This window comes from Falco peregrinus, chromosome 6 (genome assembly GCF_023634155.1).
Source record: "Falco peregrinus isolate bFalPer1 chromosome 6, bFalPer1.pri, whole genome shotgun sequence".
NCBI classification, from domain to species: Eukaryota; Metazoa; Chordata; class Aves; order Falconiformes; family Falconidae; genus Falco; species Falco peregrinus.
The window spans coordinates 79855434-79881517 of NC_073726.1; the positions used below are offsets into that span (position 1 = coordinate 79855434).

The 26084-nt window shown below is 40.1% G+C and overlaps 1 protein-coding gene across 1 annotated transcript in view; it reads right to left on the reverse strand.

The window, feature by feature from the left end:
• Positions 1 to 26084, reverse strand: part of WNT7B (Wnt family member 7B) — a 99712-nt gene that overhangs the window by 19956 nt on the left and 53672 nt on the right. The window contains exon 2 of the mRNA XM_005239366.3: positions 25120 to 25346. Within this exon, the coding sequence (XP_005239423.1) occupies positions 25120 to 25346 (227 nt within the window). The remainder of the gene's footprint in view (positions 1 to 25119; positions 25347 to 26084) is intronic.

Below are 26084 nucleotides of genomic sequence, written 5' to 3' on the forward strand. Positions count from 1 at the left end.
TCTGTCACATAGATCAGAATAATTCTGTCAAGATTTTATTTTGGTGGAAAAGACACTGTTTTGGCTTTTATTGTGACCCTTGGATTCATCCATTTCTCTGTTAGAAATGCCTGCTTTGGGGTCAAAGAAGACAGATCTGATTTAATTCCCAAAACAGAATGAATATTTACATGAGTAACATGAACGTTACTCTGTCTGATGTAATAATTGTCTGATCTGATAACTGCCTCATCTAAAAACTCCAACAGGAGATGACTACCAGTACTAACTGAAATGAAGCCTTTTGTCTTTGGTGAAAGCGCTGAAGGTCACTTCTTGCAATCTGCCATGCCATGAGAGAAGACTTGTCTGTGGTCTGCTGGTCTGAGTTACTGCCATTTACTTGAGTTCATTTGCATTCTGACTGAGGGCTGTATTTTAAAAGCACTCCAGTACCCACCAATGCAGGCAGCTGCTGCTCAGCCAGACAGATATTGGATCATTGCTTCTTCACATGAGTGATTTCTGGCAGATAGGGTGAGAGGAGCCTATTTATCCATTGTTGGAGTTGCGGAGCAGCCTATACCCCTAATTTAGATGTCATCTCTGACTAAGTTTTAGACTGGTAACTGAGCAGTCTAAACTTAGTACAGTCTGATGTGGAAATTATTACAAGTTCCATAATTGCTGTAGTTTACTACAGTCAAACATGCATATATTCAGCAGCATATTTTTGGCATGTAACCACAATCAGCTGAGAGTCATATACACTAAATACATTTTTTGGTCATTCAGCTGTGAGTGCAGGATTAAAGATTTAACTGTTTCACAGTTATTAGCAAGGCATCTCTTTTTCTGAGGAGCAAGACGAGAATATTTTGCTATTCCACACATCATTCTGAAATGGCTTATGTCAGCAGCTAGATGAATAAGACTGCCACTGAATGTCAGCTATTAGAACTGTAAATTCACTTGTAATACAAAACTGTAGAATACATGCTATTTAGCCAGTAATTTGCTAAATCTTTCTATCAACAATGATAGAAAAAAAATACTACACGCTACTGTTAAACAAAATAAATTCCTCATGTATTTACACAAGACACCAGATTGATTATATGACACAATACAATATAGGTCAGTGGTAACAAGAAATGAACCATGGCAGAAGTTTGATTTTTTTGCCAAACCTATCCTTTTCAACAAGTCTTCTTTTGCAAGTGAAAGCTGAGGACACATTCAGTCATTTTTAATGGGCAAAAGACAATAGGCACAGCTAGATGAGTAAACTAAAATGCAAACAGCACCCTAAGTAGGGCTGGATGAAGACTTTTGCAGACAAGTTTAGTTCCTTTGTAATTCTGTATTTTATTCAACACACTATTTAGCAATTCTCAAGGAAAATAGTACAGGCTCTTCTGTTTGGGTTCAGTCCAAGGGCAATACAAGCCAGCGAGAGTTTTCTCACTGTCTGGAGCAGATCCTTTCTCTATTTGCATTTTCAGTGTAATTGGTTTTGGGCTTCTTGGTTTATAATCTAAAAGCAGGGATTGGTTTAATTCCACTATCCCTCTAATTTACTATATCCACTGCTGCATATCAGCACTATAGACTACTGAAATCAGTTTGTACAAGCAGAAAAAATCACCACAGAAAAACAGGGCTGGCAGGACCCTCAGAAGGGTTTCTAGTCTGACCCTTAACCCTATCATAGGCTAATAATGTCCTTCACAACAGCTTTTTATTTCTCCTGTTCTTAAATGTCTTCAGTAGTGGAGGTTCCACAGTCATTCCAGTGCCTCAGGATGCCTGCTGGTACATGTTTTACTAATTACTAATATTAACCTGAAACTGTCTTTCTGAACACAAAACCACCGCTGCTTTCTCCACAGATGCTAAGAACAAATTACTCCTTCCTTCTAGCAGCAGGAGCCTTTAAATATTTAGTCTTCCACCCCTTCCTAGATGTGTTCCATCATCAGACCTCGCAGAGCATTTCCAAGAGCCCTGCTCTCCTGGCCGGCTGGCCTGGGCCTTGCAGTGTAGTGCCAGAGATGCAACAGCTGAGGTCTTGCCTGCTTGGGGTTAGAGCAGAAGGAGCACTTCACGTCTCACATGCTACATTCCTGTTTACTCATGCCAGCATGGTGTTTTCACAGCAGCAGGACACTTTTGACTCTTACTCAATTTGCAGTAGTCTTCTGTGCAGCTGCTCTCACACCAGATGTTTCACATCTTGCATTTGAGCAGCTGATTATTCCCACGTACAGATCTTTGCATTTCTTTTTCTGATTTGCCTCTGCTTTATTTTCTTTTTTTCTTCTTTTCTGAACCATTTCTCCATGGTCATTTTCAATTTGACCCAAACTTCCTCCAACTTCCTTGCAGTCCTTCCCAGCCTGACATCCGTGGTCATGTCCAGCGTGTAAATCAGTATTAGATCCAGCACAGATCACCAGAAAACCTAGTTATCACATCTTTCCATTTTGGTGACTACCCTCCAAGTTCAATTTCCAGATGGTATGTACCTGCTTGGTGTTTCCTTAGTTTCCTTATGAGAACATCACAGAAAGCAATGTCAAAACCTTCATTTAAGTCCAAGATATATAGTATAAACTGCTTCTTCTCTGCCTCTGAGGCCCTGGGTGGCAAAAGAAGGAAATTAGATTGGTTTAACACCATTTGTTCTTGACAGATACTTGTTGACTGTTACTCATCTCCATGTTCTCAGTTATGAGCTTACAAATGGGGTTTTGTTCCCATATTTTTTCATTTACTGAAATTAAGCTGATTGGCCCTATAATTCCTTTCTATTTTTCTTTTAGACAAAGGCACTACATTTGTCTTTTCAATTCTTCTTAATTAAGAGTTCTCCACAAGTTTTCAGCGCTAATAGCTGTCAGGACTAACAGCTGTAAAATGGCTTCATTAAATGTTCCAAGGTAAGTGACAGCTAACTGGAAATCATTCAACCTGGACAAATGCTTACTTCTGTCTGGTGCCACGGTGGTATTCCTCTGTCAATTATATTAGTTCTATAACCATCTGCTCACCATTGACCTTTCTAGCAAAGGCTGATGCAAGAAGCATTTGGCTTTCTTGACATTAACCTTGGTTTACACTCCCCCCAGGGGTCCACTCCACTGAGTAGTAGACCAGATTTTTTTCTTCATCTTCCACTCACTGATGAAGCACCAACTGAATGATTACTGTGTAGCCTGTCATCAAAAAAACAGATATAACTATCCATGCTCGTGAGGTTCCTCTTGTAGCACCAGTGCTCAGAAGTGCTTCTGAATGATGAGCCTGGTGCAGATTAAATATCTGTTACTCTAGTAGGACTTTCAGGTCAAATCTGATGGAGTCTTCTGATGGTCATGTTGGGTGATGTTCTCCTTACAATATTTATTTGTTTCCCATTTCCTCCCTAAAACCCTTATCTTCTACTACAGTCTAATTAAAATAGTCTTGTTTAATTTTGTTTCATCCAGATAGGTCTTTTTAGTCAGACTAGAGCCAGAGCAGGACTTGCACATGATTTCAGCATCTTCTTCCTAGACAGCTCATGTTGTCTAGTTCTGGTTTCATGTGGTTGGGACAGAGAACATTGCAGATTTCAAAGCTGAGAATGTGTAGTGCTATGACATAATGGTTTATTTACAGATTCTTCTCTATTTAGCATTTTTCATCTCTATACTCCCACTGTTTTTATGGTTGGAGGTGCCAAAATTTTGGCCATCAGTTTAGAATCACTCTGTCAACTGGATTGTTTTCTGTTGCTCATGTGGGTTTGTCAAATTTTCTTTTAGAATGGGCTGTATAGGAGCCAGATGTATTTCACACTTGCCGTTTTGCAGCTCCTTGCTGTCACTATTTATATACTTTTGGAAACATGTCTATTAAAAAGAGCTATTTACTATGCCTCTGCTTTTCACATTTTTTCAAGCATTTTTCTAATTTCTTGGTTATTTTCTAAAGGCTTGGTGGTACTTTCCACCATGATTTCTGTAAGGAGGCTTCCAACAAGTTACAGGGGAGGTTTATTTAATTTACCCCCAAAACATATTCAGCTAATTCCTGGCAACTGTAAACAATAGTCAGCATTTCTGTTCCAAAGTGAGCATAATTTTGTTGTGGTTTTGACTGTCTTTTGGCAGCATGTCCCTTAGTGAAGTTTTCTGGGACAGCTCCTGTGAGGTAAGTTAGCTGTGATCTTTGAAAGGGTGTTTAGAAGTGCCCAGAGAAATATGAAATTTTTGGGCTGTAAAACTGTATTTGTTGCAGCAAATATTTCTTACTAACTCAGCCCTAACAAACAATCTGTATCTCATTCTTACAGAAACTGGGGACATTGAGTTTTGATCCAAAAGCACCACTGCTTGTTTTTGTCAAAGCTTAATCAGAACATGGTGTTAAGCACACATTTAAAGAATGCACAAGAGCATGGCCTGAGAAATACGCAGTGCACAAAGCGTGAGGGGGGTAGTTCCCAGATACACTGCACCATTGAGAAAAGCCTGTGCAGTGTCACAGCCGGCTGTGTTTTCACAATGCTACTGCTAATACTATCGAAGTACTATGTGGGAAGCAATAGCTGGAGCAGAGAAATTGTCTCCTGCCTGTGTTCTTTTCTGGACCTACTGACGTCCCATTGTGGGACTTAATGAATCCCTGCTGAATGTTTGGTGCTTTTTCTTTTCAATGATAACTAGTGGTTTGATATATCATAATATATGAAAGCTCAGATGGAGACATCTTGCAGCGTACTGGGGTTTTAAAAAGTTCTTTGCAAGCCTTGTCAGAAAGCATGGACTCCTGAAGGCATCTCAAAGAAACTGGGTCCTCAAGTATGCTGACATCCTTAAATTAAACGGGGCTGTGAGGAACCAGATGTTGTTATATACTCTGTTCTATTCTATTCCATGCTAATAATTCAACCACATCAATCTATTCACAGTCACAGTTCTTATCTGTAGGATTTGCCACTGCATTATGGTCTCTTTTATTAAGTGCATTTCACAGGGAGAAATAAAAACGGTATTTAAGAAAAAGGTAAGGGAATCTATAGATATATGGGCACATATTTTTCTTTTTTTTTTTTAGGTTTGCTCTTGATAGTGCTCTTGCTTGAGACCTGTTAAGTATGGTTTAAATATGACCTGTTAAAGGCTTCTGAGATACCTGTGTGGTGCTCAGCAAGGGAAATGTTGTCCACTCTGATTTAAGAAATAGAAAATATGCTTTATGCTTACTACATCATCAAAAGAAAACCCCGACAGAAAAGAAACCACCACTCTGAACCTGTCAGGGAAATGGAGGACAGTACTACCACATTTTTAAAGTAAATTTCTTTTCAAGTCCATTTTCTTGCTCAGTTTAGTAGGGTACAACAGCAGGGCAGGTTGTTACCAAACCATTTTAGTCACTGAAATTTTCATGTGCAGGGATTTTATAGGCTTGAGCCTTTAGTGAGTGAATCAGTCCAGAATGGATGTTCTCCTTGGCTGTCAATAGCAGATATTTCCAACCTAAATCATTCTATGATTCTGTGCTTGTATTTGACTTTGCTACAGACCTAATTTCACAAATACTCTGTCATCCCTACTACTACCCTCATAAATATTAAGAAATCATCGCCTTGCAGAATCAGACTTTCTCAGTGGGCTTTCTACTGGTTCATTATTTTAATTAACTCATTTCAATCATTTCAGTAGCCTGACATACGAATATTGTGTTGCAGAACATCTCTTTAAAAATAAATCTGCACTGCCATTTGCATGAAGTCATCTTCTGCTGTATTATCTTGTGTCACTTCTAACCTAGATAACAAACCCCTGAGGGCAGTGATCATGTCTGTATTCTTTTGTAAATCACTGTGCACACCTGTGCTTTGCTGTAGAAACATGTTAAATAATAACACCTTTTAAAGGGTTCACTGAATTATGAGTAGTTGTAAGCACTAAGTTCCTATACCTGTGCATGCCAGAGTGCCTGTGGGTGGGTGTCTGTGTGTGCGAACGTCTGTGTATGTTGCAGATGAAATTTCATCTCTTGCTTCAGAATTTCTTGAGGCAGTTTAGTTAAATCATGAATGTTACCTCAATATATTGTGCAGAACCTATTAGTGGGCCAGTAGCACTTTGCTATAATTATTGAATTATAGATATACTAAGTGAAACCCAGCTGAAATTGGTGTTAGATGCAAATCTGTTTATGCAAGAGGTAGTCCTTGCCTTAAGAAGCTGCATCTTTTAGCTGAGGAGGACAGCAGAAGAGAGCTACTATTGCCTCTTTTTCACAGGAGCAGAAGGAGGTTAAGGCATTTATCCATATGGCAGAAGAACCTGTAAGAGAACAAGCTGTCCTCTTGTTGGATTCCCCTTGTGCAGAGGAATTTAACTGTAGGCTTCTCAGCTGACAACTGAAACACAAATTCAACCCCATTCTCTGGGAGGATGTCTCAGTGGGACAGGAGAGCTCCAAGAAAGAAGCAGCAGCTCCTGGAGCTGGGACTTCTCTGCTCTCCTGTTCCACATACTGTTCTTGGCATAGTACTGAACTGGTCATCTACTGCCAGAGCCATAAAGGGATTTGGACACAACAATGCTCAGCATCACCATGCCTGCCAGAGAAGTACACTGCTAACATTCTGTACTCATACCTCCTCACATGCCATACCTGCACAGTATGAGATCCACATCCTTCCTTTACTTTTCACTTGAAAAAAGTAACTAATTTAAGTGTCTTCGTGGAGTTTTGGTGAGGTTGCATTTGCTTCTGTCCCTGTTTGGAGTTGATGATGTTTCTTGACTACTAGTAAGATGTGCAACTTTAAGCAGGATCTTAAAAGCTGGCTTCTTCTATTTGTCAGCATACTTTTTTCTCATACTCACTTCTTATGTTAGCCAACACCATTGTTTGATATATATATGTGTGTGTATTAATCTAGAAACACACACAAAGCAATAGCAGTAGCAAACAAGCCTAGACCAAGATGTTTCGTAGGTATGAAGTACTGTTTTCAAATTAGATGCCAATGTTTACAGTATACAAAATTAATTGAATCTATAGGACAAGAGCTAGGCACCTAAAATTAAATCTGCGAAGGGGTGTTGGCTCTAAAGTTTGTCTTTTAGATGTTCTTCCACCTAGTATTTTGCATGTGGCCTGGATAGGAATCCAGCCTTACCAATCACTGAGAGAGTTAAACACCAAAAAATCAAGACTTCCAGAAGCTATCAAACTGCATGGGGAAGCCCCAAAGCTGGGAGCAGAAAATGCGAAGAAAGAGAGAGAATCTAAAGTTATCCCATCGGAGAGTAAAGCCAGATCTCCCTGCACAGTGAGCTTTTCCAGCTATGTTGGCAGCAGTCATCTAAGTGTAATTACTGAGGGTATATGGTGGTTTTAGCAAAGGAGATCCCACCCTTGAAATATTCCACTATCAATCCATTATCCTGTTTTATATTCTGAATGGAGAAAAAAGATTTCATTACATTAAAAGCCAGAACTTGTCTTTGTTGGTTTCACTGATTAGGATAAAAATATTCTACTGATAACTTCTACTAGTGTATTTTTCTAGGTTTTTTCAGCATATCATTTAACTTGATTCTATCAAGTACAGAATTAGGATGATTTTATATAAAGTACTAATTCTACTTAGTCATGATGTTTTTAAAATAAGGCTTATGAAGAGTAGCAGTATCTTTTTTTAAAGTGAATCACATACACTAAGCATCTACTTGGTCTGGCCAGGATCTGATAAATCTTTATTTAAATTGTTTGTCAGATTTCCAATCTAAATCCAGAGAAATATTATAAAATAGCATAACTATCCATCATTTTGTAGCTTTCACTGCAACAGCAACACAAGAAGAGCATTATGTCAAATGACCATGAAATAATGCCATCTAGAAATACCTTGATCTACATACCCTTTTGTGGCAATAGCAATGAGTATGGAGGAAGTACTGCCCAGCCTCAGAAGTAGTGACAGCCAGGCTGGGGGCCCTGAAAAGCAATTTGTGTAAATAGTGTACCAGAATGTTGCCTTTTTTCTGTAAAATTCTGCACAGGAGTGTAGCAGAGAGGTTCTCGTTGCATTTTCTAGGAATTGCTGTTAGATTGTCTCCTGGAGGATAATTCTGCATATTGTTCATTGAGGTTGTCCTACAAATCTGTTTCTTACATAAATTCCTGGCATGGTTTCTGATGCCTGGCAGGACAACTTAGAGGACCAATTCAAGATGTCAAATTTTGCAAGTAAATCTATAACGTGAGCACTATGGCTGGTGACTCACCACTCATCCTTTAGGTGTGGGGGCTTTAACGTGTTTCTCTGGTGCATTCTTGGCAAGGTAGGGTTTCACAGTTGAGACGCAGTGAGTCTTGATCTGGTAGTTTAGGATGTTACCACTCCCTTGATATCTCCCATGGTAGCAGAAGAACTGTGCCTCGTTGGCTTTAGCTTATAGTCCAGCCCAAACCAGCCCCTCCCTGGTGGTTGCAGCAGAGAGGCTGGGTTTGCAGGTCATCAGTATGAGCCTGTGTTCTGCTCTGCTAATTCTGCTGCAGAGATCACATCTTCTAGGCATAGGACAAACAACTGGGCAGTAACCCTTTAAGTCACTGGCATCCCCTGTCAGAGCTCAGGTTTTGTGGAAAGCAAATTAGAAAGATCTGGTGAAAAGGCTGGGTTTAAAGCTGCTTTCAAATTTGCTTAAATATTTTCCAAATGCTCTTACACTGCTTGTGTGGCTGCATTCACATTTCTGATACATTTGACTTCCCTGACAATCTTTCTGGGAGGAGACCTAGGTTCAAGTAACGATGTCTACGCTTCTTGGTGTTTAAAGGGTTTCGCCTGGTAGTCAAGTTTGTAACCCCAGTGAACAAGACATGGCACAAATCACACATATGAAAGAGATTTAAGAGTAAAGAGCTCAGACGGTTTTGGATAAATACACAAAGTTTAGATTCTGGTCCAAACCTCTCTGGTTTGCAAAATGAGTCTGGAAGCATCACAAGAGCAAAGTCTTTTTTTTTTTTTTTTTCAGCTCTGGAGTTTCTGGTCCTGACAGGAGTTGGAAAGCGACAAGATTCACATAAACAAGGAAGAATTATATGAATCTTCTCAGGACTCATGAAAGATACTGAATCAATGTTTAATCTGAACCTGTCCAGATAACCCTACCAGTCATGTTATCTTACCCAGTAGACTAGTGCCTGTTATTTGTTATTTGTCTTGTGTTAAGCTTGTGTTTTGCCAGGTGCTGAGCAAGCTCACCCTAAAATGCTGATCCATACCTGCAAGAACTTGACAAATGAGTAGATGCCGGCCCTGTGAGTTAGCTGTCCCTTCAGCTGAAAAAAATAAACGTTATAAGGATAAAAAGATCAATTTTCTAGCCCACAAGGAGCTTCTTCCATTGTTTTTAAATGCAATAGGCTAGAACCGAAGGATGAGTTTTAAACAAAGATCAGAAGCAAAATCAGTAGGTTTTGTAGGTACTCCAGCTTCAGACCAGGCTTTGTGACCAGGCAAGGAGGGACAAGTCCCTTTCTGCAGTATAAATACAAGAGTATTGAACCAGATAGATTGGTATTAATACCAGTCTTTGAGATGCTGATTACATAAAAGTACTTTTTAAAAAATGCTAGCAAATGTCCCTACTGCAAATCCACCACTAAAACAAGATATGGGTCTCATTAAATAATCTTTTTAGCCCCCCGCTTTGCAGCAGCCTGTTCCCACATCTGAACTTTGAAGCTGACCCCATCTTTGTGATGGGCCAAACCAAAAGCCAGATCTGAACACCACTGAACTCTGGGAAAGTTCAAATCTATCGTTTGTGGTTCAGGTTGAGCTCTAATTAAAACAGACCAGTTAGAAAGGCAAATGTCTTAAAACCAAAACAAAACAAATGTTTCACGTGAAAAGTCTTGGATTAGGCTATATGGTACCAAGTAGTGTTTTTGTCTATCACATGATGTCATGTTCCTCTGGCTATCAACGAACTGACAGCACGCACATGCTGCTGTAGGAGATATTCCATGCAGACACTTTGAACTTAACTTTGAGCAGGACACAGTATTCACAGAAATACTTTGTGCTGTGCAAAAACCCATCAGCAATCTTACTGCCACTAAGATTTGAGGGTAGTCTGCCACCTTTCAAACTTTCCGTGCCCATCCCTAGGAGCACAATAGTCCAAGGTCTTTTAAAAATCAGTGTCTTGCCTTCTTTGAGCGAAGCTTATGCCTCATTATGTCAGCAGTATGTGGAATATTGCCACTAATCCCTGAAAACAAACAAGAAAGCAGTGCTGAAGAAATGTTGGTTGTGTAAGAGGGCAGGGAAATCCCAGTTAACTCTCCTGCTATGGGCTTCTGTTTATACTGTAGTTAATACTACAGTGTCTGTAATAAAGCAACATGGTTGATCAATGGACGAAGGCAAAGCAAACAAAAAGCAAGGGAACTTGGTTTCACATTATTGAACTGCTGAAGTAAAAGAAAATGGGAGACAGCAAGGAGAAAAAGAAAGAGAAGGAGGCAAAAAGCACTCAAGCCCTATCGCTGGTGTCAGGATGTCACTGTGCACCGGTAGCTAGAAAAAGAGGGTGTCAGGAAGATTTACTTGGAGAATCACAGCAGATATACAGTGAGCGTACGGTAAGTAACCAGTAGTCTCTCTGCCTGTGGGCTTTGTTCTCTCTTTTTTATGTTACATGTAAGTACTGAACATGTAAGTATTTTCTCTTCTTGAAATTTGAGTTTAGGCTCTTTGTGGACAACTGCCTGAAGTTTCCAAACTACCTTCTTATGCAAACTAAGGTAATAAACTTACCAGGCCTGTTCTACTGAGGTTTTTCAGCATGGTCTTTTTTCCAGGCCTGGACTTTCTTTCTAGAAGACCAAATCCCTCCATGACATTTCTGTCTTTTGCTTCCTGTTTGGATAAGAAGACTTCAACAGCAACCATTTCTGTTTGAGGAGCCCAGAGTATTTCACAAATGTTTAAGTGAAGGTTAGTCCACGTTATTTAAGCCTTTCCATTCCCGGCTGAAATTAGATACCTTTAGTCTCCAGACAGTGAGGTATGAAGTGACCTGCCCAAGATCACAGGTGTATGGCACAGCTGGGAACAGGGTCCAAGTCTCCATTGCCTTCCTGGTCCGTGCTTTAACCATAAAATGATAATTCTCACACTGAACTAGGAGCCGCAGGGTATGTGAAAAATGACAGGAAGGGAATTGTATTGAGCATCTTGAGGTGACACCTTCCTCTCAGCTTGGACAAAGAGAATGAAAAGTTATTTTATCCATCCTGAATGAATACTTCTCAGGTCAAAGAATATTCAAATATTTTCACTTTTTGCTCAGAGGAAATTTTCAGTTCAGATGCTTGACCAAGTCATAATTAAAAAAGCAACCTTTCTAATCAATCATTCTCTAGCAATATATTAAATTCTATTTATGGCATCCTTTAAAACATACCAAAACAATAGAAAGCAGTAAAGGACCCACCTTTGCAAAGGAAGGAAAGACTCACAGTATTTTCTTCTGCATCAATTGTTCATGAAAAAAGATTGCAGGAACCTGGACATTACTTTAGAATTTTCTTTAAGGCAAGAAGTAGAGTAGAATGGAAAGAGCGACCTACTTGTGTCCTACACATGATGTATTGATTTACAGCAAATCTAGTTGAAAGAATCGCACGTTCTTGTGACATTGTGAGAAACGCAGCAGAAAATATATGTTTATCAACTTGCACTAATCTTTCTCTGAGTATGGAGTGCCACAAGTGCTTAGGAATGAGAAGAAGTTTGAGAACAAAAGCCACTTCATATTTTAGGAAAGTTCACCACCTTTGCTATGCAGTTAATAAAATACCCCATGTGTTTTCACCTGGGATACCAGCATTGGTAGTTTTCCAAAATACTGACTTAGACATCAGGACTATCCTTCAGAAATGCACTGACCTCAACCTTCTCCCAGCTACCTACCGTTAACAGCCAGAACTAACCCAGCTTAATGAACAGCAATGCACAGATGCTCTGCGGACTTCTAATTTTGGAGTCTGCTCATTGCCGTTCACCATTACCAATTTTTCTTGCTCCTGGCTCATCTCTTTTTCTTTCCTTCTCTCTTTCAATGCGTTTGTAGAACTGCTCCGCTCTTTCCCACATCCTCATGTCCCTGGCCAGGCAGTTAAAAGGCTTCCATCACAGAGATTGAAAACATACTCCATATTAAATGTAACAGAATAGTATGACCAGCAAGTCTATGCTTCAAACACATTTGATTTATATCACAGCTGAGAATAAACAGCAGGGGAAGCAACTTGATGGGTTGCTAGAGGCTGTGGCTGCCCTTTCTTGTGGAACATGTCTCTGTCACTTGCTAAATAGGTGCACCATCTGGTGGTAATTTTGGACTCCCACTTGTTCTTAAATTTCCAAATAGCAGTGGTGGAGTTCTGCCTGTGGTTGCAGCATACTTTATTTTATTTCCTTGCCACTATCTGTCTGAAAGTCATCAGCTAAGACAACTTTTGCAGGTACTCCTGGTGAATGAGTACCAAAGAATAACTAGGACTTCAAATGAAGATCAAGTTCCTATGTCTGCTGTGTGGGGCAAGTGGGTATGACTTTATGAGAGGACCACATGCTCCCCTGAGAAACGTACATGGAGAGGCAGAAAAAATTCATAGATATTAACAAGCTTGATACATAATTAGGTAGTCTAAGCTCCCAGGATAGTCAACAGGGACAGTCATGCAGTCAAATTAAGATCCAAATCACCCTCTGGAAGTGCTTCTCTCTCTTCTTTGACCATACAAGGAATACAGGCTGATAGGTTTCTATCTTAGACATCTTGTGCAAATGCCTGGAGCAATGTGGTATGAAATTGGGCCAAAGGAAAGAAGTGAGGAAAGGACTCCTCATTTCTCTGCTTTTGTTGTCTGAAGCCTTTAGTTCAGCAACACAGACAGAAACCATAGCTACCTCTTCATGCCATTCCCCTCAGAAGGTGCAAGCTTGCACTGATCATGTCCAACGGGACTTTGCATGGAGACCTCTTCTGAACCAGATGGATGGAGGCTGAATCAGACAGAGAACAAGTTTCCATGTTGTCATGAAGAAATGAGTGAACAGGTAAAAATAAATCATGATCCATGAGTAAACTTTTTTTGTTTGAGCAACTTGAATAGAACTTTCCAGTCTACAGCAATTCAGTTCATGTCTGTTGAGCTTCTATCTAGAGATAGAAATGTCTTCTTCTTGAGTATAGCTTTCTGGCATGAGCAGACTACTTAAAGACTCCTCAGCAATGCAAGTCCACTTTTCGCACTGACACTTAACCAGAGATTGAACCTCTGCAGTGGAGAGAGTATTATAGACAGCAACAGATTACACTTGCGGCTAAAAGGTGTCTCCTAGAGCCACTTCAATCCTAAACCCAAATCTGATCAAAACTGGATAGGTGTGACAGTTTTTACTAGCTGAAGGACCCGTCATCAGCTTGATCTTGCATGTTGGCTTTCACTATGACTACTGTATTCTGTAAGCCACTCAGGCATGCGTTTAAAGTGAAACACTTTCAAACCTCTTTAACAGGACTTACAACAGAGAGTTTAAAGTTAGGCATGTACTGGGTTAACAGAGCACAACTAAAGTTGTTGGCCAGTTCGAATCCTGAGAGAACAGTTACCTCAGCGCTACCATGCTACATTCATTTTTTCAAGCTTCCAAATGATAGATAATATAGTCCTTTTACTTCCTTGCTTTATTTCTTTCATTTTAATCTGACTCTTATATCAGTAACAGTTATGGATATGCAATATGTCAGTAAGAAATAAACTACAGTCATGGGTAATTTAATCCAATGCTAAAAAGACATGCATGATACTCAAGAAGGAAATTCTGTCAATTAGAAAATAAAGTATTTGTCAGATGTAATATTCTTGAATACACCAGCCACTTCATAACAAAAAGAAATTGTTCGTGACTGAAGGCAAGACAGCAAAGTGCATGGATTGGTGATCTAAGCCTGAATGCTAAAACATTTGTTTGCAAATCAAAATTTATAGATCAACGAATGCTGTGTGTTTTGTAATGTTTGTAAATGCCTCTCTGTGCATTTCAAGTTTTTCAATTTAGAAACAGATGGTTTACCAAACAGAACATAACCCAAAGAACAGAGGAAAGGGAGGGATGCTTGCTACAAATGTAACTCAGAAGTCTAATGTTATGTTTAGCCTGTCCTGCTTGATGTAGAGGTTGTACTAGATGACCAAGCCTATCATCTGTAATTCTAGGGAAGAGATTTTGACAACATAGTTAACCACAGTAGTAAAGCTCAAGGAATCTCCAAAGTCATTAGAACCCCAAGTTATTACAGGATCACATACTGGCAGGTTAGCTGCCTTGCCATGCTACCTGTCATCTTAGGTAAAGAGCTTCCCTTGCAGTGGCAAGTTTTGGCAGCACCTGCCTGTTCACAAAATTGCTCTGTACTTAAAAAATCAAATATTGTATAGTTGATTTCCATTTAACTTCCATTTAATTAGGTTTTAGCTGAGTCCTTGCTATGAAATTCACCTCCACTTGGAACTTCTGCCCATACCCAAAAGCCAAGAGCCTTTTTAGTGGCTGTAAAACCCTGGGTCTGGTGAAAGCAGTAGTAAAATTTCTACTGACAGCAATAGGACCAGATTCTGGCCCCTGTCATTTTGGATTAAGCCCAGCACCACTCTATTTAACTTTAAATGTTATTTGCCTTTCTGTTTTAAGAGTACATGACATTGTAAGTCACTGACCAATAGGACTGGGACACTGGAAGTGACTAATTGAGTCAACATGCTATGGATCATTTGTAGCCAGCAATTTTATTACAAAGTGACATGAAAAAAAATTACATTAAAGAACATTAGCATTCCAAGTGAGGCACTTGGAAGTAAGAAAATGTCAGACTTAATGTTGCTGCACAGTTAGCCCTGTTGTGTCCAAATTTTGGTACAGTATTCAATTAAATAATAGCCTAGAATTTGCAAACTACCTTTTCCGCAGGACGTCTGACTCACTCATCCCAAGACAGACTAGAAAAGTAACATGGAAAATTTCATCCTGAGTAGCTAAGCACAAGGTTAAAAACAAGAGAAAAGGAGGATTTTTGTTATGGACAATGTTGAGCAGGACATAGAGTTGCAGGTCATTACAGACTGCCTGTAAGGCCACAATATACATAACAGTACCTTTTTCCACTACAGCTAAGTACATATTTATTACAGAATAATATTACAGAATCAGGGTTGGAAGGCACCTTTCGAGACCATCTAGTCCAACCCCCTGCTAGAGCAGGTTCACCCAGAGCAAGCTGCACAGAGTCATCCCAGAGGGTTTTGAGTGCCTCCACAGGAGACTCCACAGCCTCTCTGGGCAGCCTGTTCCACTGGTCTGTCACCCTCGAAGTAAGGAAGTTTTTCCTCATATTCAGATGGAACCTCCTGTGTTGCAGTTTGTTCCCCTTGCCCCTTGTCCTGTCACTGGCCACTACCGAAAAGAGCCTGGGCCCATCCTCCTGACACTCAATCTTAAGGTATTTCTAGACATTAGTAAAATTCTCCTCTCCATCTTCTCCAGGCTAAACATGCCCAGCTCTCCCAGACTTTCCTCATACAGGAGATGCTCCAGTACCCTCATCATCTTCATGGCCCTCCACCAGACCCTCTCCAGTCATTCCCTGTCTCCCTTGAACTAGGGAGCCCAAAACTAGACAAAGCAGATGGGGCCTCACCAGAGCAGAATCCCTCCACCTGCTGGCCACCCTTCTCCTAATGCACCCCAGGATCCCATTGGCCTTCTTGGCCACATGGGCACACTGCTGGCTCGTGGGCAACTTGCTGCCCACCAGGACTCCCAGGTCCTTCTCTGCAGAACTGTTTTCCAGCAGGTCAAGCCCCAGCCTGTACTGGTGCATGGGGTTGTTCCTCTCGAGGTGCAGGACCCTACACTTGCCTTTGTTGAACTTCATTAGGTTCCTCTCCATCCAACTCTCAGGCCTGTCCAGGTCTGGCTGAATGGCAGCCCAGCCTTCTGGTGTACCAGCCACTCCTCCCAGTTTGGTGTCGTCAGCAAACTTGCTGAGGGTACGCTCTGTCCCTTCATTCAGGTCATTGATGAATAAGTTGAACAAGACTGGGCCCCATACTGACCCCTGGGAACACTTTAGGCCTCCAGCTCGACTCCATGCCATCGATCCCAACCCTCTGAGCTCTGCTGTTCAGCCAGTTCTCAATCCACCTCACTGTCCACTCATCTAACCCGTATTTCCTGAGCTTACCTATGAGGAAGTTATGGGAGACACGAGGTCAAAGTAGACAACATCTACCTACCTCCCTTCATCTACCCAGCCAGTCATCCATCACAGAAGGCTGTTGGGTTGAGCAGGCATGATTCCCCCTTGCTGAATCCATGCTGACTACTCCTAGGATGATCACAGAATATAAAAAAAACTACCTCACTCCCTTCCCCAAAAAAATGTTTCTTTTCCATACTGACACTTAAATGGAGCTATTCCATTTAATAAAAACCAGGTACATTTGGTTTTGAACCATTGAAACAAAGCCTTACACTGCATCCCCACATCAGTCCACTGTTTTCTGGGAGACCTGAGGTTTAAGGTCGCAAGAAGGCAATGTGTCATGCTATGTGATGTCTGTTACCAAGCTATGCCGTATGCTGTGGAACCCTATAGCTTAGAATACATACAGAAGCATGTGAGAGCAGAGCTCATGAGATACAGAGACTTGAGTCTCTGCAGTGACAGTTCCCTTCATCAATTTACATTAATGCACTTAACTAATTTAAACTACAAACCAAAATGGAGTTAGTTATTCACAGTCAGGTATATCAGTGTATCTTAGTTTGAAAACATCTGCAGAAAAACCTCAATTCCAAGAAAATCGTTATTTTTATAAGTGAAATGAAACAGAAGTTTAAAAAGTTAGCACTTCCCTCAGGATGGAAATTCCAGATTTCATTGAGGTCAGCATCTACCATTTCTCATCCAGCTGCAAGCCACACAGAGTTCATGAAGTAATTGTGTTAACATATTAGTGCTATGTTTAGAATAAGGATGTCTGCCTTCTAAAGCAAGCCTGCTGCCAAAGAGGTAAATATTTAAATGGCAACAATAACATTTTACTTGAAGATAACTTGTACTTCAAACTTGTGACCAATGAGTGAAAAGAAAACACGATTGAGCTACATTTGAACTAGACGGTAGTACCTTACAAAAGGACTAGGGAATAGACAATACAAATTGGGAAATATAGATCTATTTGGGAAATATAAATCTATTCATGGCTGGAAAGTATCATATGCTACAGATTATATATGCTAGACATTTCTTTTGTAGGGAGACAAAGAAAAAGAGATAGAGATAATAAAATTAATGCAGAAAAATGGCATTTTTTTCTAGTAAAGTCAAAAAAAATTTATTACTGTCAAGTCATAATTTACAAATGGTACTGTCCATTCATGTTTATCTTTTCAGCTATGATTTACATTGTGTTTTGAAAACATTACTAAAGTTTCACTGGATCATTATGAGGTTCTGGCATCTAAAATTTTTAAAGCACAGAAAAATTATCACCCACAAATTTTCAGATTGATTCACTAACTGGGAATCCTCCGTCCTCTCAAAATAGGATGTTTCTTTAATACAATAGTACTTCCTTAGAATAGAAAGATATATTTAGTTTTCTAAAAACCTCCAAGTGACAGAAACCTACTAAAATGAAGTCTGAACCTACCACTCTCATAATAGGCTGTCTCCCCAGTTAAAATAATATAAATTCTTAGCACAGTAGCTGTTTCATAACTTTTTTACCAATCCTTCCCAACCTCAGCTACCACCAGCTGGGAGGTTTATTTTCTTATTCTGGTTTGGGTTACTGTCTTGCTTTGCTGCTTGTGATAGCAGAAAGCTTATCCACCCTTCTACAGTCAGAAAGTATGAACTGAATCAACTTCATTTCCTCCAAAGATGATAATGCAAAGTAAAATAGACCTCTTACTTTAGTTTGTAACTGCTAGATTTTTTTCACAGCTTTTTTTCCACTGTTTTGCTTTCCATCAAGATTAATTGCACTGAAAAAAACTGTCCTTGTAAGGCATCTTACATGCCTTATAGCTTACCTTACTGCCTGTAGGGTAACTAGGTGCACAGGTCTTTAGGTGGAATAGCCCAGCTTTGCTCCAACATGGCCTTTCTACCTTTGTAAGGCAAGTTGTGAGATAGTCACTGACATAACTTAAATCTTTCTGCAATAATATATATCTAATAAGCTAGAACAAATATACAGGATATCCTTAAGCTTAAGGATATTTTTATTTCTCCTTCCAGCAACAACATGTCAGTTGTGAAAAGAAATGCGCTGTTTGAGACATTTTAAGAGACGGCTTTGCAATGAATGTTTGCAGTGTGATAAATCTTTCCTGCAAAATGAGCACTCTGAGGCCATCCTGAAATTCTGGAGTCTTTTTTCTCTTTACCAGCTGCCTCTGCCTGCCTGCCTGTAAGTTAGCCAGCCGGTATGGGTTGTGGTTCACTATGTGTGTCTTCTTGGGTTTTTTTAATTCAGCCTAGTAATGAGCAAACGTTCTCTCTAAATAACCGGGATTTATACATCTTATTATACACCACTGTGCTTCTGTTAAAAGCTATCCTTACATAAGCTACAGCTCATTAAATTTGCCATGGTATTTATATCATCTACTAGTTTAACTAAATCACACTTGCAAATGCAATGGCTCTGTACAACATTTTGTGGAATGGACATCAGCAGACACTCCGAAGTAGCCATGTGAATAAGAAAGATGCAGTTTCTATTGGTCCTATGTGGACTTCTGTAAGTTGCATACATTCCTAGAACAGATTTCAGCTGATTGAATACATCCTATGCACCTCTTTCCTGGCATCCCAGGCATGCTGCTGCACTAGGAGATGAAAGCTGATGCCATCCCCTGAGAAGTCACTTCTCACACTGCAATGTTTTTTACTATAGCCTAGCACCAACACAAACATCCAGTTCAAATTACTAGAAACAAGTTTCTTTCTGATCAGTTGCTTGGATCCTTATTGTTGTCTGGGACCATGTTATATGACAAAACAAAAACCCAGAAATTTTTCCACATTAGGTCCAAAAGCCACCGTGCAATTGAGGTTCACAATAACTGACAAATGCCTAAACCAATCATAGCACCTACTGCTATGACAAAGATAATTACTGCCTTTCCACCAGTGAAGTGTGTACCCTGCTCTGTATCATATTTAAAATAATCTAATTCCAACTCATTTTCCCCCTCCAAATTGTTTCCAGCTGTACTGTTCCTTTCTTTCCCCCATATTGTTTTTATTGGATATAACGCAAGTCTGTAAAGATAGATTTTCCCATAATAAATACACAGATGTTAGAATAATAAACATACAGTCAACCTGATATATGAATATTACTAAGCATTAATAAATATATAACTAACAACATAAATCGATTAAAAAACTGGAAAATGAGAACATAAAGTAATAGAGAAAGAAATGACAGGAGGAAAGAAAGGCAAAAAGTGAGAGAAATGTACTTACTTTAGGCAAACTATCTGGATTCATTTATGGTTCCCTTTACTGATTTTTTGATAGCACTACAGCACAAGTATGGTTGTAAAGCATTCCTAAGAATGTCGCCTATCTTCATGTATTGGAAGTTTTCTGCTCATACTGAAAGTCAAGCTTTCCAAGTTGGCCAACTCATACCATACTAGACACTACTGTGCTAGATTAATGTATCTGCTTGGACACAAATTTCCATTTTTGGAGAATAATGAGTCTCTCTACTCCTCCCATTTTTGGTAGGAAGTTTTTATGAACATTTGGCATCTCGGTTAAACCACCATCATAGCCCAGAATAAAAATGACTGAATTCATATGCGAGTCTGAATCCAAATTTAATTAAGCCTATATATGGCCTGAACCAAAAATAATTTACTGACTGACACCCCCTCAGCATGTATGATAAGATGCCAACCATTTCTCCATGACACCATCACTTACATATCTTTCATGCCCAATTCCCATATTCTTTCAGGACTGCAGCTAAAACACTGGGATCCAATGTGGACTTAGTTACCTGTTTCCAGTACAAACATAGAAAGAATCATTTTTTTAATGAGGATCTTTCCTTCAGAAGATGTTCCCTCCCTTTCTTAGTCTTTCTTCTGTTTGGAATTATGCTGTCTTCTTAGAAGTTTATGTGTGCATGTGTACGAGTGCATGCTTGTATATAACTCTGACATTCAACTTTATTTTCTGATTGTGTTTCTCAAAATAACTTGTAAAGTCTTCTTCACCTGTGAGTTAACAAAATCCATGCACAGATTTGTCTTTAGAACTGTAGTTTTCTCTCCCATCCCTCCCCCTTTCTGCCTGGAGAGTGGACCAGAAGCTCAGCAAATGCGTGGTAACAGTGAGCTTCTTAAGATGATGTTTTTCTCCTAAACATCCCATGGCAAGCAGGGTTTTAACCTCACTTCAGATGCATCCTTTCAACATGCCAGAAAACCACAGAACAATACAAAAGGTCAGAGATTTTTTAAAAACTTCAGAACTCCCTTGTTTTTTGCCTATTCATTGATTCTTCCCTGTCAGTGGCCCAGATCAATGATTTGCCAAATCATTGTAACAACAACACAGCCAAATGAATACTAAATCATGATCATTTTCCACATCATGAGTCTGAGAAAGGAGACATCTACAGATTGCTTTTGATATCTGGACAGCTATATTTTTCAAAACACCTTATTTTTGCCCTGAATTTAACACTTGCAAGAGCAGTCTGTTTATAAGCACTTCAATTTGGAGAACTCCAGCAGAAATGGTCAATGCACAAATAATTAGCCAGAATCATCCACTGTCAAAGAACAACAGTGGATTTCACTTTCATTATTGATTCTGACTCCATACTCAGAGGCTGCACTATTTACTTTGTTGTGTGGAGTTATTTGCTTCTGAACATTATTAGTGATCTGTAACTTTTAAAGGTACCTACATAACAGAATGTTCCAACCATCATTTAGAGGACAAGAGACCAGTCCCTCATGCTGGGGCTCTTTTGCATCAATAACCTGATAGGACCACAGGCTTTACTTTTCCAGATCACTGTCCTTGCCCTCAGAAAGTTAGGTCAATTCTCTTTAAACAATGGTTATCAATAACAATATCATTAACCAATTAATTTTTGGATCCATCTGTTAAAGAGGTAATCTTTGAAGAGGCAATATGTTGATGAAGCTTGCAACAAGAGGAATGAGTGGAGAGTGCAAAAGATGACTTTATGTGAGAAGGTGGCATGAAAACCAGGGATGAGTGCAGGAAGCTGACAAATATAAGTATGTGCAGAGACAGGATGAGTGAAGTGAGTGCAGTAGTGATTTTTCTTTGGGGATGGCATGACTATGGAAAAGTTCCCAGATATAAATATACCAAAAAAAGCTATGCACAATGCTTGGCTAATTCATCCCATGCTACATCCTTTGTTCATGCTATTAATTTGGAACTCTCCATCACTTTTTATCTCTGGCTGCTATAAATCTTTCACACCAACATGAACGCCCCATGCCTAACATAATTTCTACAGTTGTTACACTGTCCTCTAAGCTATTTCAGTTGTTTTTAATACAGACTCCCACGTATTATATAGGTGGTACAGCCCTCATTCACTGAAGAAACTCTTTGAAAAAACGGCTCAGCACCAATCCAGCTTAGCTAACTTACTGGGGATTCCCTTGGCACAGTAGGATCCCCAGAAGCCACAGAGTGGACATTTGCTCCTGTGCCATGCCTTCTGGCTGCTGCTTGGTTGTGGCTGGAAGACATGCATAGTTGGAACATAATGGCACCCAAGAGATGTTGTTGTCAACAGGTGCACAGATGTTGGAGAAACCCCATGTTGGGTGAGTCTGGGGATTTGTTATGAGTTTTGATGGGGAGTGTTGCATCAGGGTACGAATTACCATAAACATAAATCTGCACCTGTCAGTGTTAGTGGTAGAGTCTTGGCCCAGAGGCTAAAGAGTGGGTCCTTTCTTTCCCATACAGAGAAAAAGCAACTAATTTCATGCTATCACAGCTTACTCACCCTCTCCACGCTGTTACCTGAATAACTTGCCTTGATTGTTCATCTCCCTAAGCAGTTCTGGGAAGAAGCTAGATGAGCTTTCCTTTGGGGTGAAGTGAAAAACATGCCTATCTTTTTTAGTCTTAATTCTTTCTTCAGTCTCTTCAGGCAGAACCAAATGTCTGGTTCGGTGTTGCCATGTGTGTCAGATACAGACGTGTTTTGTTACACATAAGAATATTTATGCTTACAAGAATTTTGTACTTTTAAGTAGGGTTTCTTTAAGCTTCGTCCTTTTTTACTTTTTTTACATTTCCCCCCCTACATATTACTAGTGTAATAACACCACTTACTAAACCCTCTCCTTTTCCTAGATACTGACCACATCATCTCTGGGTGCTACTCCACTAATAAAACAAATAAAGACATGTGGATCATGGGATCCTTTATAGACCTGCATGGAACTCATCTGGCTTAGCTGGCAGGGTCATGTAAACCTTCTCCATCCGTTACAGTTTGTGTGGTTTCACACCCAACAAATGTCAAAGCAGAACTCAGCTGCAACTGCCAAGTTTTGTCTGTGTTTGGGTTAAGCCATAAAAGAACCCACCAAATTCCACATCAGTCATTTCAGAGTTGCAAGAAACCACCCAGGTTCGGTGAAGAGGTCAGGAATCTGGGAAACATTTTGGCAAATATGGCTTGACCAGTGGCTCAAGAAAACCTTGGGTTTTTCAGACTTTGTAGTCTGACTAACCTAATAGCTGGTCTATCTTGATGCCAAACAATTTTTGTTCCCTGTAGCTTTTATTTTGTATAAAAACGTTCAGAATGAAAGCAGAGGCATGACTTGTAGTCCTCTTTAGGCATTTTGGCTGTGCTCACTTGCAAGGTTTCTGAGGATGAAAGGAGTCTCTCTGGTGAAAAGGATTATTACTCATGAGTACAAGGATGGAGCTGATGATGTGCCACAAGATTCTCGCCTTAAAGAGGAGAGCAGAACTGGTGAAAACCTTTTCACCGGGAAGCTTAGTGATGACACTAATTTTGGTACAACCTTCCAGAGCGTGCCTCTTCAAGGACAGATGTTAAGAGGGCTTGACTAAGGGTCAGAGCATGCCTGCAAGCTTTGGCAGATCAACACAATACTGCATGAAGAAGTACATCAGTGGTATGTTTGGCAGTTCTGTATTTTCTGGCAGCAACATAATTTTGGACATCAAGATAAATAAGCATAAGCCTGACCAAGGAGGACCAGACCTGTGTGTCTAATAGTCAAGACATGTGGCTAGATGTTTTTCTAGTTCATTTAAAGTTGAAGGTAAAAGTCAAATGTCAGGTTATTGCCTGTATATGGTGTCTTGAGAATATTTAATGCCTTCCACTTACACTCTTTTAGACACAAAGCTAGGCAAGAAGTATTACCTAAAAAGAATTAGCCAATAGGACAAATGTGGGAAGAGACACTGATGAGCAAATGTCTCACCACCAGGTTTTCAGCATCAAAACAAAATTCTACCAAGCTTTTTTTGGAAGTTCGAAAGGTCAGACTTCTTTTGCCATTGATTTGGCTTACTGGGTCTTTTTATTATTAGTTTTAGACCTCTCCACTTCTGTGATTTGGTGTGGAGTAACGCTCACAGAATATGACAGATTCTCTGTGGGTGTAGCTCAGCTCAGTTCCCCTGATGCCAATGGATTTATTCAATTACAACACTTTATAGCTGGGCCACTGTGCCCTTTAAAAATGCCCAAACCTCAGCCAGACTCTCAGACTTGCATGTCCTTTGAAAAAATATTCAGTTCCACCATTGACTTAAGCGTACCTCAGCTTTTGGCATTCACTTCACAAGGGTGCTGGGGAAAAAAAATGAAAGCCTTGATCTCCAGTAACAACCAAAGCACCATGGAAGTAATTTCTTCTTTGCAGGTGGGGTGAAATGTTATGCCTTTTTTTCACACAACTTTAACGAGATCTTATGTATGACCATGTTCAGTTGTGTTGGAGGCACAAGACTTACCCAAACCATTGAATTCAAAAAAGAGGTGTTACCCAAGGAAGAATCAAGCACTAGAAGAACAGGATACAACCCCACTGAGAAGACAGATGTTATCACTCTGAGCACCCTGTGAGAGCCACATAGTAAACAATGTTATCCCAACACTGAGCAGCAGACAGTAAGGGGGGTGGTAAGTGGGCAGCCCTTTGGGGAGAGAGGAAAGGTCAGGGATAGGCTTAGGATACTCAGCTAGGCAATGACGAAAATTATGATCTCAGTGCTGGAAAAAAATTGCATAATCTCCCCTATGAAATAATGTCAAACATAGGGTAAATGGAAAGTGATCAATTTAACTTCTGCCAGCTAACAGCTTGTCAGGCCAAGGTCCTGTATTATTTTCTTTGAATAGGTTTCCTGCCTCAAATCACTTGCAGTATTTTCTTTGCAGTATGATAGCAACACTAAAAAGGATGTGTACCGCTGCTTTATATCAGAAGGCCAGCGTTGTATGCACTGTACTTCCATCAGTTAATTGGGACTGTCCCATTACCTAAGCTGTTGGGAAGTCTGCAGAGGGATTTTTTAGAGCTGATTTTACTTCCCTTTTGACTGGCCGTAACATTCACCACAGTTATTATGGCAACCTCTAACAGGACAACAGTTGGAAATATTTTTTCACAGGGTGTGATGATGCACAGGGTGCAGGCATCTGGGTCATTGCTGGGTATGAAGTTGCACAGATATGAATGACTTCATCTACAGATCACTAGAGATTTCATGTCTCTTGCCAGTTACTTTTCAATGAGTGGAAACACACAGACCACAGTTGTTCTTGGAGCATCACTGTTGAGCCCCAGTAGGCAAATACCAGAGGGTCATAAACCTTTGCAGGATGAGAATGAGAAAGCTAAAAGAACACCAGCCCCAATGCATCACTTCAGCACTGTATTAGAGATACCCTTACCTACTCGAAGCTCTTGTCCAAAGACTGTTTTCTCTCCCAACGCAGAGCAGTTCCACCTTCCGTACCGAAACTGGTACTGGCACTCATTGATTCCCATTTGTGCCCCTTCCCCAATCACAATGATGGCATCAGGGCGGCTCTGGCAGATTGCTCGCTGCCGAGGGGCCAGGCCTGGGATTTTATTGCAGATGATATTAGCTCCTAAAGCCACCACAGAAGACAAAGCTCTGAAGAAAAAAAAAAAAAAAAAAAAAAAAAAAAAAGCAGAAAGACAGGTTACAACCAAATTGAGGCCATTAATTGCTTTTGCCATGTGCTGCCATGCGGCAGGCAAGGCGCTGGGCAAAGGGGAGTGGTAGGAGTTTGGATTCCTATAATTATGCCAACTTATCCCAGCCTCTCTGATCTGTCAAGAGAGTCTGGAAATCTTGCAGTAAATCCTGATCTGATTTGTGCCAGAAACAGCAAAGAAATGGAATTTTGGCACTTTTGTTTCCAGTCCTACACAGAGCCATCAGCTGATGAGATGTGGGAAGCAAGACATATTTAAAAGCCAAAAACAGTGATAATTGATTGTCCACAAATTGCTGAAACTCATGTCTGCTTTGAACGGCCTTACATAGATTCAGGCTCGGTGTTTTAGTTACTGCAGCCAGTTCATCCATCCTTCATTTGAAAGTGTTAGGCACAATTTAGAGAATGACGACGCTACCAACCGTCTTGCCCATTGTTACACTCAGGGTATTAAGTGATTAATGAAAGTTCACCAGCATGACTGTGCTTTTAGATCTGGCAAATATCACAGAGCCCATAAGAGTAATCCTTAGTATGTGCCATCCAGACTAGAAATATTCTCATTCTTCAAGTATATTTTCAGAATTCATTATGAAGTTTGCATATAACTTGCACCTGCCATATGTTTTCACTTTAGTACATTTATTTTTCATTTTTCAGCTCACTTTTCA